At 34.9% G+C, this 12,119-nt stretch overlaps 3 protein-coding genes across 12 annotated transcripts in view; 2 read left to right on the top strand and 1 right to left on the bottom strand.

Annotated features, from left to right (window-relative positions):
• The window catches only part of LOC134847991 (uncharacterized), a 30,934-nt gene extending 29,312 nt beyond the window's left edge, over positions 1 to 1,622 (top strand). Inside the window, exon 5 of the mRNA XM_063865318.1 lies at positions 809 to 1,622. Coding sequence (XP_063721388.1) covers positions 809 to 1,518 — 710 coding nt within the window. The 3' untranslated portion in view covers positions 1,519 to 1,622. The remainder of the gene's footprint in view (positions 1 to 808) is intronic.
• The window catches only part of LOC134847973 (voltage-dependent anion-selective channel protein 2-like), a 342,992-nt gene that overhangs the window by 92,286 nt on the left and 238,587 nt on the right, over positions 1 to 12,119 (bottom strand). The window lies entirely within an intron of this gene.
• LOC134847966 (sperm flagellar protein 2-like) overlaps positions 1 to 12,119 on the top strand; it is a 584,566-nt gene that overhangs the window by 403,653 nt on the left and 168,794 nt on the right. The gene's annotated exons all lie outside the window — the stretch shown is intronic.

Raw genomic sequence — 12,119 nt, 5'->3', positions numbered from 1 at the left:
CTTTACCGTTATAGCACCCCAGCTTGGTAGCAAAACAAATAAAATAGAATCAAGTTACCGATTTGCCTAATGTGGATAAAGATGAAATTATTCGCCCCACGATTCAATCTGAAATGCAATTGCTTAGCTCTAAGTGTACAATAATCGATTCTGATTGGCTGAAATTTTAGTTAAAGAATCAACTCAGCAACCTCCCACTCAAAGCATCATAGGGGGAGTACGATAAACTTTTCCAAATCATAATCCGTACACCAAATTCCGTACAAATTATACTCGGTGTTTTACTATTATGGGGTAATATATAGATTCCAACCTGAAAGGTACACAATTCATTTTTCCAAAAGATACCTCAGGCACGTTAAATGGCAGGCAGATAATTCAAGGCTTGGCTCTGATTATTGCGAATTTGTTGTTTTGACTATTAAAAGGACATAATTTTGTGATGGGGCTGATTCTCCGAGTAAATTTCGAATTTTTCACTAGTCATTTCGAGGTCATTTTTTTGTATCATCAGAAGAAAAGTTTGTAGGGTGAAGGCATACTTTTTTTTCCAATTAGGCTAATCAAAATTCCCATTTTGTCAAGAAAAATGATTTGCAGTTGACAAAAAACTTTCAAATCTGAAGTCGGGCGAGCGAAAAGTTTCGTGCCTTTAATTTTCGAAATTGGTTAAAAACATCTTCCAAAAATTATTTTGAAAAGTTGGTTGATTGAGTTTTTTTTAGTTTTGCAAGTCGTGTATTGGAATACTAATTTAAAAAGCTTTACAAGAAACTTTTCTGAGTGGTCTAACCAAAACAACATTCAGGTCGTGCGTACAGCGAAAAACAACTAGTTGTGGTTGGACAGGCAAATGGGGAAATATTGAGGACTGTGGACACCTCAAAATCTAACAAAAAAGCCGGTTGGACCCTTGTTGCTCACAAAAACATCCTGGTAATATTAGAAAGTCAACTTAGAGAACTGAAGTGTGCTCATGTTTACGAAAACGAAGTCCACACAAAAACTGTTCAGCTTCATCAAGTTCCAGTTCTAAAATTTTGTCTTCCTGAGTATTCTACTTTGTGTGGAAGCAGCTATCTTTTGTTCAGCCATAGGAAGCACAACGCGGCAGCTGTTGTTGATTTGAACCATATTGGATCCAAAGCAAAAACCAAAACAATCAGCTTTGATCAAATCAGCACTATTCAATCGCTAGTTTGGATGGGGAGAGGAGAACAAACGCCAGGAGAAGGGTACGTTTTTGCCACTAGCACCGAACCGGCTGAAAACTGGTATAGAATTAATTCTCAAGTATATGAAGTGAACTTGAACACTGTAGCTGCTGGAAACTCAATCACACCAATGCCGATCCCCTTCATGGTCACTTACGGCTCTAAAAACGTTTTTTTCGAATGTTCGATGGGAGAAAACGCAATTTTGTGCTACGATTTGTGTGGAAAAAACACTCGTGACTACTCAAACCGTGACGGTTGCGCCTTGAATGTTTTGCACTTGAAAAATTTCAACAATCAGTAACTGTGAATCAACAAACAGCAATCACAATCATGTTTTAGCCACAATTTACGTAACTGTTAATTTACTTGTGGAGGATATAAATAGAAATAAAATTTATTAATTAATATTCATAAATTTCTCATGTTGTGAAAATATTTTATAAGAGTTTTTAGCCAAAAATTTTGTGATCGACGATAGAAAGCAGTCGGAACCTTCAGCGTTTTGCATACATTAATATACATGGTATTTTTTAAAAAATTTTCTCGAACAAAAGTTAAGCTACTCATTGCAGACTTGAGCTGAAGCACTGAAAATTTGATCATTTGTGAAGAATAGCTCTAATTTTTAGTGATAAAGGTGAAAAAGTTTTCATTCCGTCGCGCGGTTTTAAACTTCAAACACTTGGTTTGAAGTGGTCACTCACAATTTAAATTACTATGGAAGATTCAAAGATTTTTGAATAAATTTCAATGAAGTTTGTAATCACTAAAATGGCAACAACTGAAATCAAAAACGCTTCTGCATTATGTGGTTAGTCATTTTCCTTCCTAATTTTTGGTTGATGGTAAAAAAGATAATATTTTAATTTGGTTTCAAATTTTCAAAAATCAAAATTTATTTATGGCATAATTAATGCGCAATAATTTCAAATAATAAGCGATGGGGTTCATTAAAAGAAAAGTTTAGAAAAATTAAAAATTTTTCTGTTTTTGATAAGTTCATCAGTTTTCAGAAAAATTCAAACATCACTTCGTAAACATTAAAGGGCAGTCGGAAAATTCAAAGAGTTGCTTTAATACGAGCAGTTTTTGTTGCTTTTCCAATAAATATCTGATCCAATTCTGAATAGCGTTTGAGCTATAGCACATGGTTCTTTTTGCGTTTCGCGACGTTTTTTTTATAATTAGGCTAATCGAAAACTCCCTTTTTGCCAAGAAAAAAAAATTGATAATGAAAAAATTGGTGACTGAAACTTGAAATCAGACAAGCGAAAAATTCCGCGTCTTTATTTTAAGAAATTGTTTAAAATTCTGTCTTAAAATCTGCTGTTTTGAAAAATTGTTTTAAGAAAACGTTGTTTTTTGCAAGTGGTGCGTTGGATTACTCATTTTCAAAAAATTTATAAGAGTTTATTTCGAGTGGACTAACCAAAACCACGTCTAGCTTGTGTGTCCTATGAAAAATAAATAGTAATTGTGCTTGACCAGGAAAATGGGAGTACCATAAGGACTGAACTCAAATGCTAACAGAAAAACAGATAGAACCATTTTCGCACACAAGAACATTCTGGTAAAATTAGAAAATATGTTTATGAGAGAGCTAAGATATGCGCAGATGTTCACGAAAAATGAAAATTACAGAAGAACACTTCAGCTTCATCAAGTTCCAGTCCCCTTTTTGCCGTCCTGAATACTCTGCTTTGTGAAGAAACGAGCATCTTTTAATCAGCAGTAGGCTAGACTATACGGCAGCTAATGTTGATTTGAACCAGGTTGGATCAAAAACAAAGACCGAAGCAATAAAATTCGATAAAATCAGCAGTATCCGATCGCTAAATTGGATGGAAAAAGGTAAACAGAGACATGGAGAAATATATGTTTTTGTCACTCAATGCGAATATGGAGAAAACTAGCAAAACTTGGAAAAGTTTAATTCTTAAGTATATGAACTGAACTTGAAGACTGTCGCTGATGGTAGTTCACTCACAACATTGCCGATCCCCTTCACGATCGATAATGGCTGTTGAAACGTTTTCTATGAGGGAGAACGCAATTTTGTGCTACGATTTATGTATGCTACGAAACTGTAATGGTTACGCATTGAATCTTTTGCACTTGAAAAATTGATAAGTAACAGTGAATTATGGTAACATCAATCATCTTCTTGTTTTTTTTTAACCAAAACATTTACCAAACTGTTAATGTTATTTTAACCTGTCTGGCTTAAATGCCAGCCACGAACGGAAATCTTGAAGGGAAACAGGTTTTTTGGAAACTCTTTAGCATTGTTTTCAAGTCACCAAAAATGGTTTCTGAACTCCCCAAGGAAATAATAATTTAAAAAAAGTTAGTTTTAAAATATATAAACAAAAAAACATTCGGGAATGTCAAAACGTTTAGCTTGTCGAGTGACTCTCTAAGATCAAATATAAAAATGTCTATTTTGCACGCTTCACTCAGCTAATCATTACAATAGTTTTTTATTTACATTTTATCCCAGAAACAACCGTTCAAAGTCCTAATAATGGTAATAATAAAGACAAAAAAACACAAAACTCATTTAGAATTGATCAAAACTAGGCACTTATGTTTTTGTTAGATCCGGTTTCTGCGTTCTTTCGCGCCTCGTATTTATTGAAAAGGGTGGAAAGGGTATGAAAAGTTTTCATATGTGAATGTGAAATGAAGCAGATTAGAAAAAGCAGGGATTGATTAATTGAGCTATGGTACCGAAAGTTTGGCCAAAAGAGTTTTTTTTGTGAAAAAGATAAACGCAATTTTCTACAAAAGACACAAGCTCTGAAATTTTTTAAAAAATCATATATTGTGTCAAAGTAAGAAACCAAAATTGCTTCCAAAGAGTGTGAATTTTCATTTTGTTTGAAATGTACAAAATTTAATTGATCCGTTTTCAAACATGGCAATATCAATATGATCCTTTAACAATTTTCTACGTTTTAAATAATCAGTTTTAATTTCAAAAGGCAGAAAAAATCGTACATTATTATCATAGGTTCGGTTAAGTTTTCATTATTTATTCTTGAGAGCTAGAGACAAGATCCATATCTATTTAAACCTGATTTGGCTTTCTGGCGATAGGAACTCTATGTTTTACTATATTAATTCTACCGATTGAAAAAGTTTGATCCTCAATTTTCTTAACAATTTTTATCCACTGAGTTAGGACCGAGTTGGTTAACTCATAGAGTAATTTCGGATAGGGTACACCGTCTGCTCGTCACGCTATCTTATTTTCGGCCGGATAGATTCGTGCAACTTCTTAGTCTAATACCGATCCTAATCTTACTCTTATACTATCTAGTCTCAGGTTGTTTAACTAGTCTCTGCTAGGCTCAATAGATCTAGGGTATACTGGTTTATTGCGGCTGCTGAAGTGCTCGGGAGAGTCCAACTAATTTCTAAGTTAAATTCAAATCTCTCTGGTGCTGAAATTACAAGTAACTTCAGCACTTACAAATAAGTGGGTTGTTAGTTAGATGGATCATGATTGGTTAATATTAAATACTTTACATTGGTAAAATATCTAAATTATCCAATCATAAAATGTAGTCTAGATCAGGTTCCACCCATCCGGGTTTTACAGAGTTTTTTAGAATAGTTCTTCTGCAATTCGAAGGATGGATGATGGACGTTGGTGTTTGGCGAACATTATATTTCTTCTGTTTCCTCTTTGTTAAAGAAGTTCCAGGAAGCTGGAGTTAGAGACATAAGACGTTGTGTCTTCTAGTGACAACGACTAAATCTTTGCAACAAACTCAAATCTGATTTCAGAATGGTTTGCTATGTCAGGTTTTTCTGTTCTGCGTGGAGAACTTCTTTTGTGTCTGATCTAATTTGGGAATGGCGTGGAGATTGTGCGTGGAGGGGATGCCTGGTTACTCGGATCTGTACGTATACTTGAACATCGAGGTGGTCATTGGTCTAGTTCAATGAAGTCCTTTTCTGCGAAGTCAAGTCGTACTCTAAATCCTTTGAGTTGTGATTGTGAGTGGCATATCGATTGTGGTTGGTCATTCTCTCTCGAGTGTAGTGGGGTCGTTTTGTCTTTAGATGTTCGTCCTTGGTGTTGTATTCTGATCTATGTATTGCATAATGTAATTTACATTTTATAAAACATTTATTAGTTTAATATTTTTTAATTATGATTTTAGTTAGTTGTTTTCACAAAAGCTTTTTGTTTTAGTTCGGTTATTTTGAAGAGTTACTCACACTTGAGTAGCTCTTATTAAAAATAGAGGTGTGGTCACAAAGCGTGGATGTAGCGCGGTGGGTTAGGCCGGCTATAGAGCATGCTCAGGACGTCCTTCCTGGTGGGTTAGGCCAGGAGTGGGAGTATGATTTCATGCGGTTTTTGTGAGGGGTCCTGTTATGTGACAACGTTTTATGTTGGGTTTGTTGTGGTTTTTCTTATGTCTTGTTGGTTATGTCCTTTTTCCAAAAAGCAAATTGTTCGTGGTATGGGTTTGTCTTTCGACTTTTTTGTGTTTTATTATTTCTTTCTTAGACTTTATAATAGTCTTCAAAAGAATAAATTATCCAGTTTTAAACTGGGTTAATCCGGTTTGGGTACCGTTGGTTTCCTTTTCTTAGTCATGCTGTTATTCTATGATTTGTGGTATTTAGTAAGCTGCGTTGGTTAGTTTTGTTTAGTATATGATTCCTTTCCAACCGGGTTAAAGGAAAGTTTGAAACATGTTATTATATGTTAGAGTTGTTGAGTGTGAAAACTTGAAACTGAAATTCATTATTTTAAACAATTCTTCGTGGGCGAGCTGTGCGAGTGTGGATAGAATTTCTGTGCGAATAAATGAGAATATCAAAAGGTTAGTACTGCATTTGCATTTTATTAATTTACTGCATAGAATTTGGAAATTTACTGCTAGTTATGGGGGAATTTTAAGTTACAAATTTTCATCATAATTAGATTTACTGCTTGTGGGGAAAATTTTAGAAATGAATTTACTGCATTGTTATTAAATTTATAAATTTATAAGTGTAAGAGATTAATAGAATTGTTGAAATCTGTTTGATGAAATTTGCGATCTTTATTTGTTTTTTGTGGTTTTTGTAGGTGATCGTCGGATGAAGACTAAAAATCTAAAGAAAACATGGATAAAGAATGGTGAGTTTTTAATATTTTAATTAGTTAGTAATATTCATTTAATTCATACTTACCTGTTAGTCGTCGGGGAAAAAACCGTGGGGGAAGATGTCGTGAATTAGTTCTGAAGTTGTTAGTAGTTTAGCTAAGATGCGGATGATATTTTTAGTCTGAAGCAGTGGCCAAAGCAATTGAAGTGCCTTAATAGTGGTTAGTTCTTCAGTGCCAACTGCAAACTCATAAGGTGTGTTTTGGATTAGATTATATAATTTGTGATTGAATTTAGTGTTGTGGATGAATTCTAAAATTGGGATTTCTATGGGTTGTACAAACTCGTGCGGGATAAGGAAGGGTCGGGATTCTTCGGCGTTGAAGGTCTTGGTGATGGGACAGAAGATGTACATTTGGGTTATGGGATCATAATTGCGAAGAATACCATGAAGGTTAGTATCTTTAATGCAATATGTGAAATTTAGGAAAAATGGTGAAGTGTATTTGGAATTAATGAATTGAAAACGATGGTGTGGTTGTCTAGAAGGTGTGTGTAGGTCAAAGTGATTTTGGATGAAGCGATAATAATTATATGTGTGGGTTTGTTTAGTGCGCAACATAATATCGTGTGAGCAGTGTAAATCTCTTTCGTGTGGTGCAAGGAAATGAAAGGTTAGTGAAAATATTTGGAAGCGTTCTTTAAAACTTTCGTATGCTTGTGTGTCTGTTAGTGCTTCTGAAATAATGTGATCAAACTTTCGGTCGAAGATGTTTAGTGTAAATATATATGGTGTCTTGATGAAAAATTTCTCGGTAATTTGTGGATTAGCGAAGCGATCGTCGTCTAAGAATTGATCTTGGTTAGCTCTGATGATGTTGTGATCATAGTATTCGAGTGTATATTCGTTAGCTCTAGGTGCAGTGTGTGTTTTTAGTGATTTTTTATATCCAACGTAAGTAAATTGTCTAGGTGTTAGTGGTGTAGTGAGTCGATATAGCATGTCCGTATTTCGCTCTATATCGATGTGAGTGTTAGATAAAGGTAAGCAAAGAGGGTTAGTAAAATGATAATATGAGGTCCAAGAGAGAGTGGGCATTAAAACGTATTCATCTACAAAGTTGCGTGTTTCGTTAGTGTCGTGGGGGTGTTTAAGGTGTATTGTGGGAATGAGGGTAAGGTGATGGCTAAAAATTCTTTTGTGTTAGTATGCTTGGGGTGGTTGATGTATTCACGGGCTGTTCCTGGTTTTGCTGGGAAAGGATGGTTGGGGAACTTTCTTTTAAAAGTGCGGTAAGCTCTATTAGTGTTGAGTGAAGATTCAGTTGATGTGGATGATGGTGCTAATGATTCAGTATAATTTGAAGAGGGTGTAGGGGTAGGGGGGTTGGATGAATTGATTGTGGAGGAGATTTGGTTTATTGTTGGGGTATGGAGGTGGTAGGGTTGTTGTTGAAGGGTAATAAAATTATCTAGCTCTGGGGAGATTCGGGGGGTGTCTGGAGAATGAGATGATTGGTCAGAATGAAGTGAGGAGTAGGTTGGGGTAACTTGGGAAGCATAAGAGGGTGTGGAAGTGATTGGGTCAGGGTTATTGGATAATATGGGTTGAAAAGGGGGTTGAGAAAAATTAGAAGAATTATGAAAATGATTTGATGGGGATGGTTCTGAGTCGGCAAATTCATCGGGGGTTTCAATATTCGGGTTATTGAGTTGTGAGATGGAATATAAAACTGAGATGTGTGAATTAGTGTCGGAATTCATGCCTGATGTTACATTACTAGATGGAAAATCGGGTGGCGGAAAAGCAAAAAGTGGTATTATTGGGATTGGAGAGGTAAGATTGGTTGGGTGGGAATTTGATCGGTGTAGTGATCCAAGTTGGCGGCTCATCGTGGGCTAAAAAAATGATTATTTTGAGACTGAAAAGCGGTGGTGTGGGGTTGTTCAATAATTTGTTCATAAGTATTATGGTCTTGTGACTGGTGTGTCATTATATGTTGGATGGGACTTTGTGATGTGGTGAGTTGAAAATTTGGATTATGTGTGATGGCTAAATTTCGAAAATTTCGTGGGGCTAGGGATAGTGGATGGTTATTTGGTAGGGGTGGTAATTGTGGTGCCGTTGGCGTTAGGTCTACATTGTTATGTTCTTCGTCGTATGTATTTTGTCGTGTTGCTATTTTTGTGTTATATTCTTTTATTTGTGCGTCTAAAAGAATTTTGTTTATAGATGTAGAAAAGATTCCAAAAAATCCTGCAAAGAGTATGCGTGCTACGCTTGCTTGTCTGTTTACTTGTGTGTGTATAGCACATGTGTTGTAGATTCCTTTTAAAAGTGAGAAAAGAAATCCAATAAAGTTAAACATTGCGTATAAAATAGTCAATTTTTCTAAGATGTAGTAGGGCCATCCTAGAAAATCGAGGATCTCATTTTTGAGTGTAACAAAGCTAAAAATGTTAATTGGTGATATATCTTGGGGACGGTATTTTTCACCGTTTAGATATATATAATCTTTAATGTCTTTAAAATATCCGCTATAGTCTTGCGTGTAGATATCGGCAAATCCTGCGGTTTCCGCAAGTTTGCGTAAATTTTGGTCTATTGATTGTCTTTGTATAGTGTCCATTTGTGTTAATAATTCTTGGAATTGTTGTGTTCTAATGTGATGTTGAATATCTGATTTTGAATAGATTCCTATTGATTGTAAGTCTATATTTGGTTTTCGAGCAATAGCGCGAATGCTTTCTGGTGAAAATTTTTTGAGTGATTGCATTAATGTGGGATATGGAGTGAGAAGATAATATTTATTTTCATCAGGGTTTAGTTGTACTACATTGTGGCTGTTTTCTGATCCACATGGGACTGCGGTATCCCAGAAATAGGTTCTTCGTGAAAGTGTATCCACGAAATGTACTTTATTCTTATAAAAGATAGGGATTCTTTTATAACATCGTTTATCTTCAAAAACGTATAGTGGTGATACTTTTTTAGTACAAGTATAAAACCATAAGATGTTTCCTTCATAGTCTAAAAAATTTGATCTATTTCCAGATAATAAGTATCCTGCATAGGGTATTTTTAATACTGCTAGTGCAAGTGATTGTAATATTTGTGTTCGTTCTAATTCGCATAGTTGGTGTAGTGTTTCTAATTCGGAGAGTGACATTTCTTGAAAAATTCGGCTAATTGTATAATCTAGTTTCATATCTAAATGAATATCATAGTGGATATTACCGAAATATGTAGTATTCATTAGTGATAATTCTTGTAAGCGTGTGCTTCTGGTGTCATGGGGTTTTAGATGTCCACCAGGTTGTCCGTTGCTTTTTTCAAAATTAACTGGTATATAGGATGTTCCTTCGTTTGGAGGATGACCTGTGGCATATGGGTCGATTTTTACTTTTCCAGTGGTCATGTCGAATCCTTTTTCGTATTCAACTAATATTTCAGAGTATTGTGTTCTGTGAAGTGGATTCCTGTATTTACATGCAAGTTCTGTTTCTTGATATATTTGAAAACGTGTCAATTTATTTTCTATATTGTCTATGTTTCTAAAATTAGAACTTAGTTTTCGTGATGGATGGACTTGTTCATATGGAATTGATTGTATAAAATATTTTTCGTGAAATTTTATCATACGAGCGTGTATTTTTGCTACTTGAAATGTTGTACATGTATCTTCGGGGAACCAAACAATTGTTGCTTGTGTTCTCGTTGTAGGGTCGCAATAACCTTGATCATTTTTACAAGGTAATCGGATTCCTTGATAGATCATTGTATTATCTGATAAATCTCGTGTTAGTTGTATTTTTTCGAGTTGTATTTTCCAATCGAAAAACATTATTTCTTGGTATCCTTTATTTTTTGTGTCTGCTTTGCAGTTTGATGGGTCATTTATACCAATGTGTGGTATCCAATGTTTATCGTGTAGGTCATAGGTTAATCGTCCGTGTGCGCCGTTATACGGGTATTTTTCGTCTAGTTTTATATGTCCTTGGTGTCTTTCAAGTTGTGATTGATGTACAGAGTCTGAAAAAACTTGAAAGTTAACTAACTTTCTGTCGGAGTTTTTATTTTGTGTGATGTTTAGTCTAAGTAATTCATTTTTACAATCGTCGGGATTGAGATGTAAAAGACGTTCTATATTACTCTGATAGAATGATTCATGGTCAAGTCGGTTTTTGTTTCCGTTCGAGACTTGTGAACAATGTACTTTCTTTTCGGAAAATGTTGCTGTGAATTTATAACCTGTAACTGTTGTTGCTCGGGCTTTTGAATAGAGTGTTGCTATTACATCTGTTGTTTTTTATAGCTTGTGGTTCTGTTTCACATTGTGATACTTGATTTATTGCATATTTATGTAGTGTTTTTTGTTCATTTTCTTCACAATCGTAATGTGTTACTAATAAATCTTGTGGTCCTGTACGAGGGGAAGGGTTTATGTTTTGATTTGAGATTACTAGAAAAAGGAGTTGGAGAAAAATTAATAATTTTAGAATATACATGTGTATGATAATCCTGAGTATGGATTATAAAATGTAATGTAGCCAATTGTGTTTTTGGTATATCTGTCGTATTTGTATATTACTTCAGTAGTTATAAACGGTGGTGGTAGTGATTGAGCTGTTATGTTAGGTGGGTTTAATGGGTAGGGATGTTGGGTAATATTGTTTAACTTAACTGTGATTTCAAACTTTAATTGTAAACTGTTTTGTTGGAGTATTTGAATATTGTGATCACGGATATCGTTGTGAATATCTTGGCGATATTGTAATCTATTAAGTGCCCAGTTATGAAGGCGGTTACTTTCTTGATGTTGTCCAAATAATGGTGGAGGTGCTGTAAATGTATTCCAATCTAGTCTTAAAGGAATATTTATTGATGATTGTTCTCGATATCTGGCGTCGAGATTATTTGGAAAATTTAAGTTAAAAGGTGGTGGTGAAATCTGGCTTATTGATGGTGTTGATGGTAGTGATAATGTTTCTGGTAGTGATGAGGATGTTGTTGTATCCGTAGAAATATCTATTGGATTATTGACTAAATTTAATTCACCTTGTGTAAATGAATGTGTTGTCCAATATGGTAGTCGTGATGCCTGGTTTGGGGGGTTAAAGGGATTTTCACGTATTTGTTCAGATGTTGGTGTTGAACCTAAGTAATCTGATGGTAGGCTTGAGGTGCTACGTTGTGAAAGAAGCGTAGGGGTTTCTGGTAATATACCAATGGGGTTTTCTGGAGTGTTTTGTGATGGGGATTGAGGTATATCAAAATGAACTCGGGGAGTTTGAAAATTTCTGTTTCGTCGAGGATGTATAATTTGTCTATTTATTTCGACTGTATTTTGGTTTTGACTAGGATTTCTTATTCTACTTAGTTCTTGTGGTAGTGTTGGGTATAGGTTATATGTTGGTTCGCTTAGAGGTGCTTGTCGTTGAACTGGTTCTAGTGGTTCTGATAAACGAGCATGTCGTTCTTCAAAAGTGTATGGATTGTCTTGAAAAGAAATTCGTGTAGATGTTTGAGGATTTTGAGTAATTGAAGGTGGTGTTTGGTTATCTTGGGATGATGTCGGTGAAGACTGACTTTGTGACTGTTGGGTAGCAATTTTTGATGGATTTTTGAATTGTTACTTTAGTGGGAAGGTTTATGTTTATTATAATATTCTTCCAAAAAAAGAATTAGAAGGATTGTTGCTAGGGCAAATGTGAAGATTGCTTTCTTTATACATTTACATATTGTCAAAATGAAGGATGATAAAAATGTTATGAAAATTACAAACAATAA

This window comes from Symsagittifera roscoffensis, chromosome 6 (assembly GCF_963678635.1).
Source record: "Symsagittifera roscoffensis chromosome 6, txSymRosc1.1, whole genome shotgun sequence".
NCBI classification, from domain to species: domain Eukaryota; kingdom Metazoa; phylum Xenacoelomorpha; order Acoela; family Convolutidae; genus Symsagittifera; species Symsagittifera roscoffensis.
Note: the sequence above shows the minus strand (reverse complement) of the source record. Positions and strands in the feature narration are given on the sequence as shown.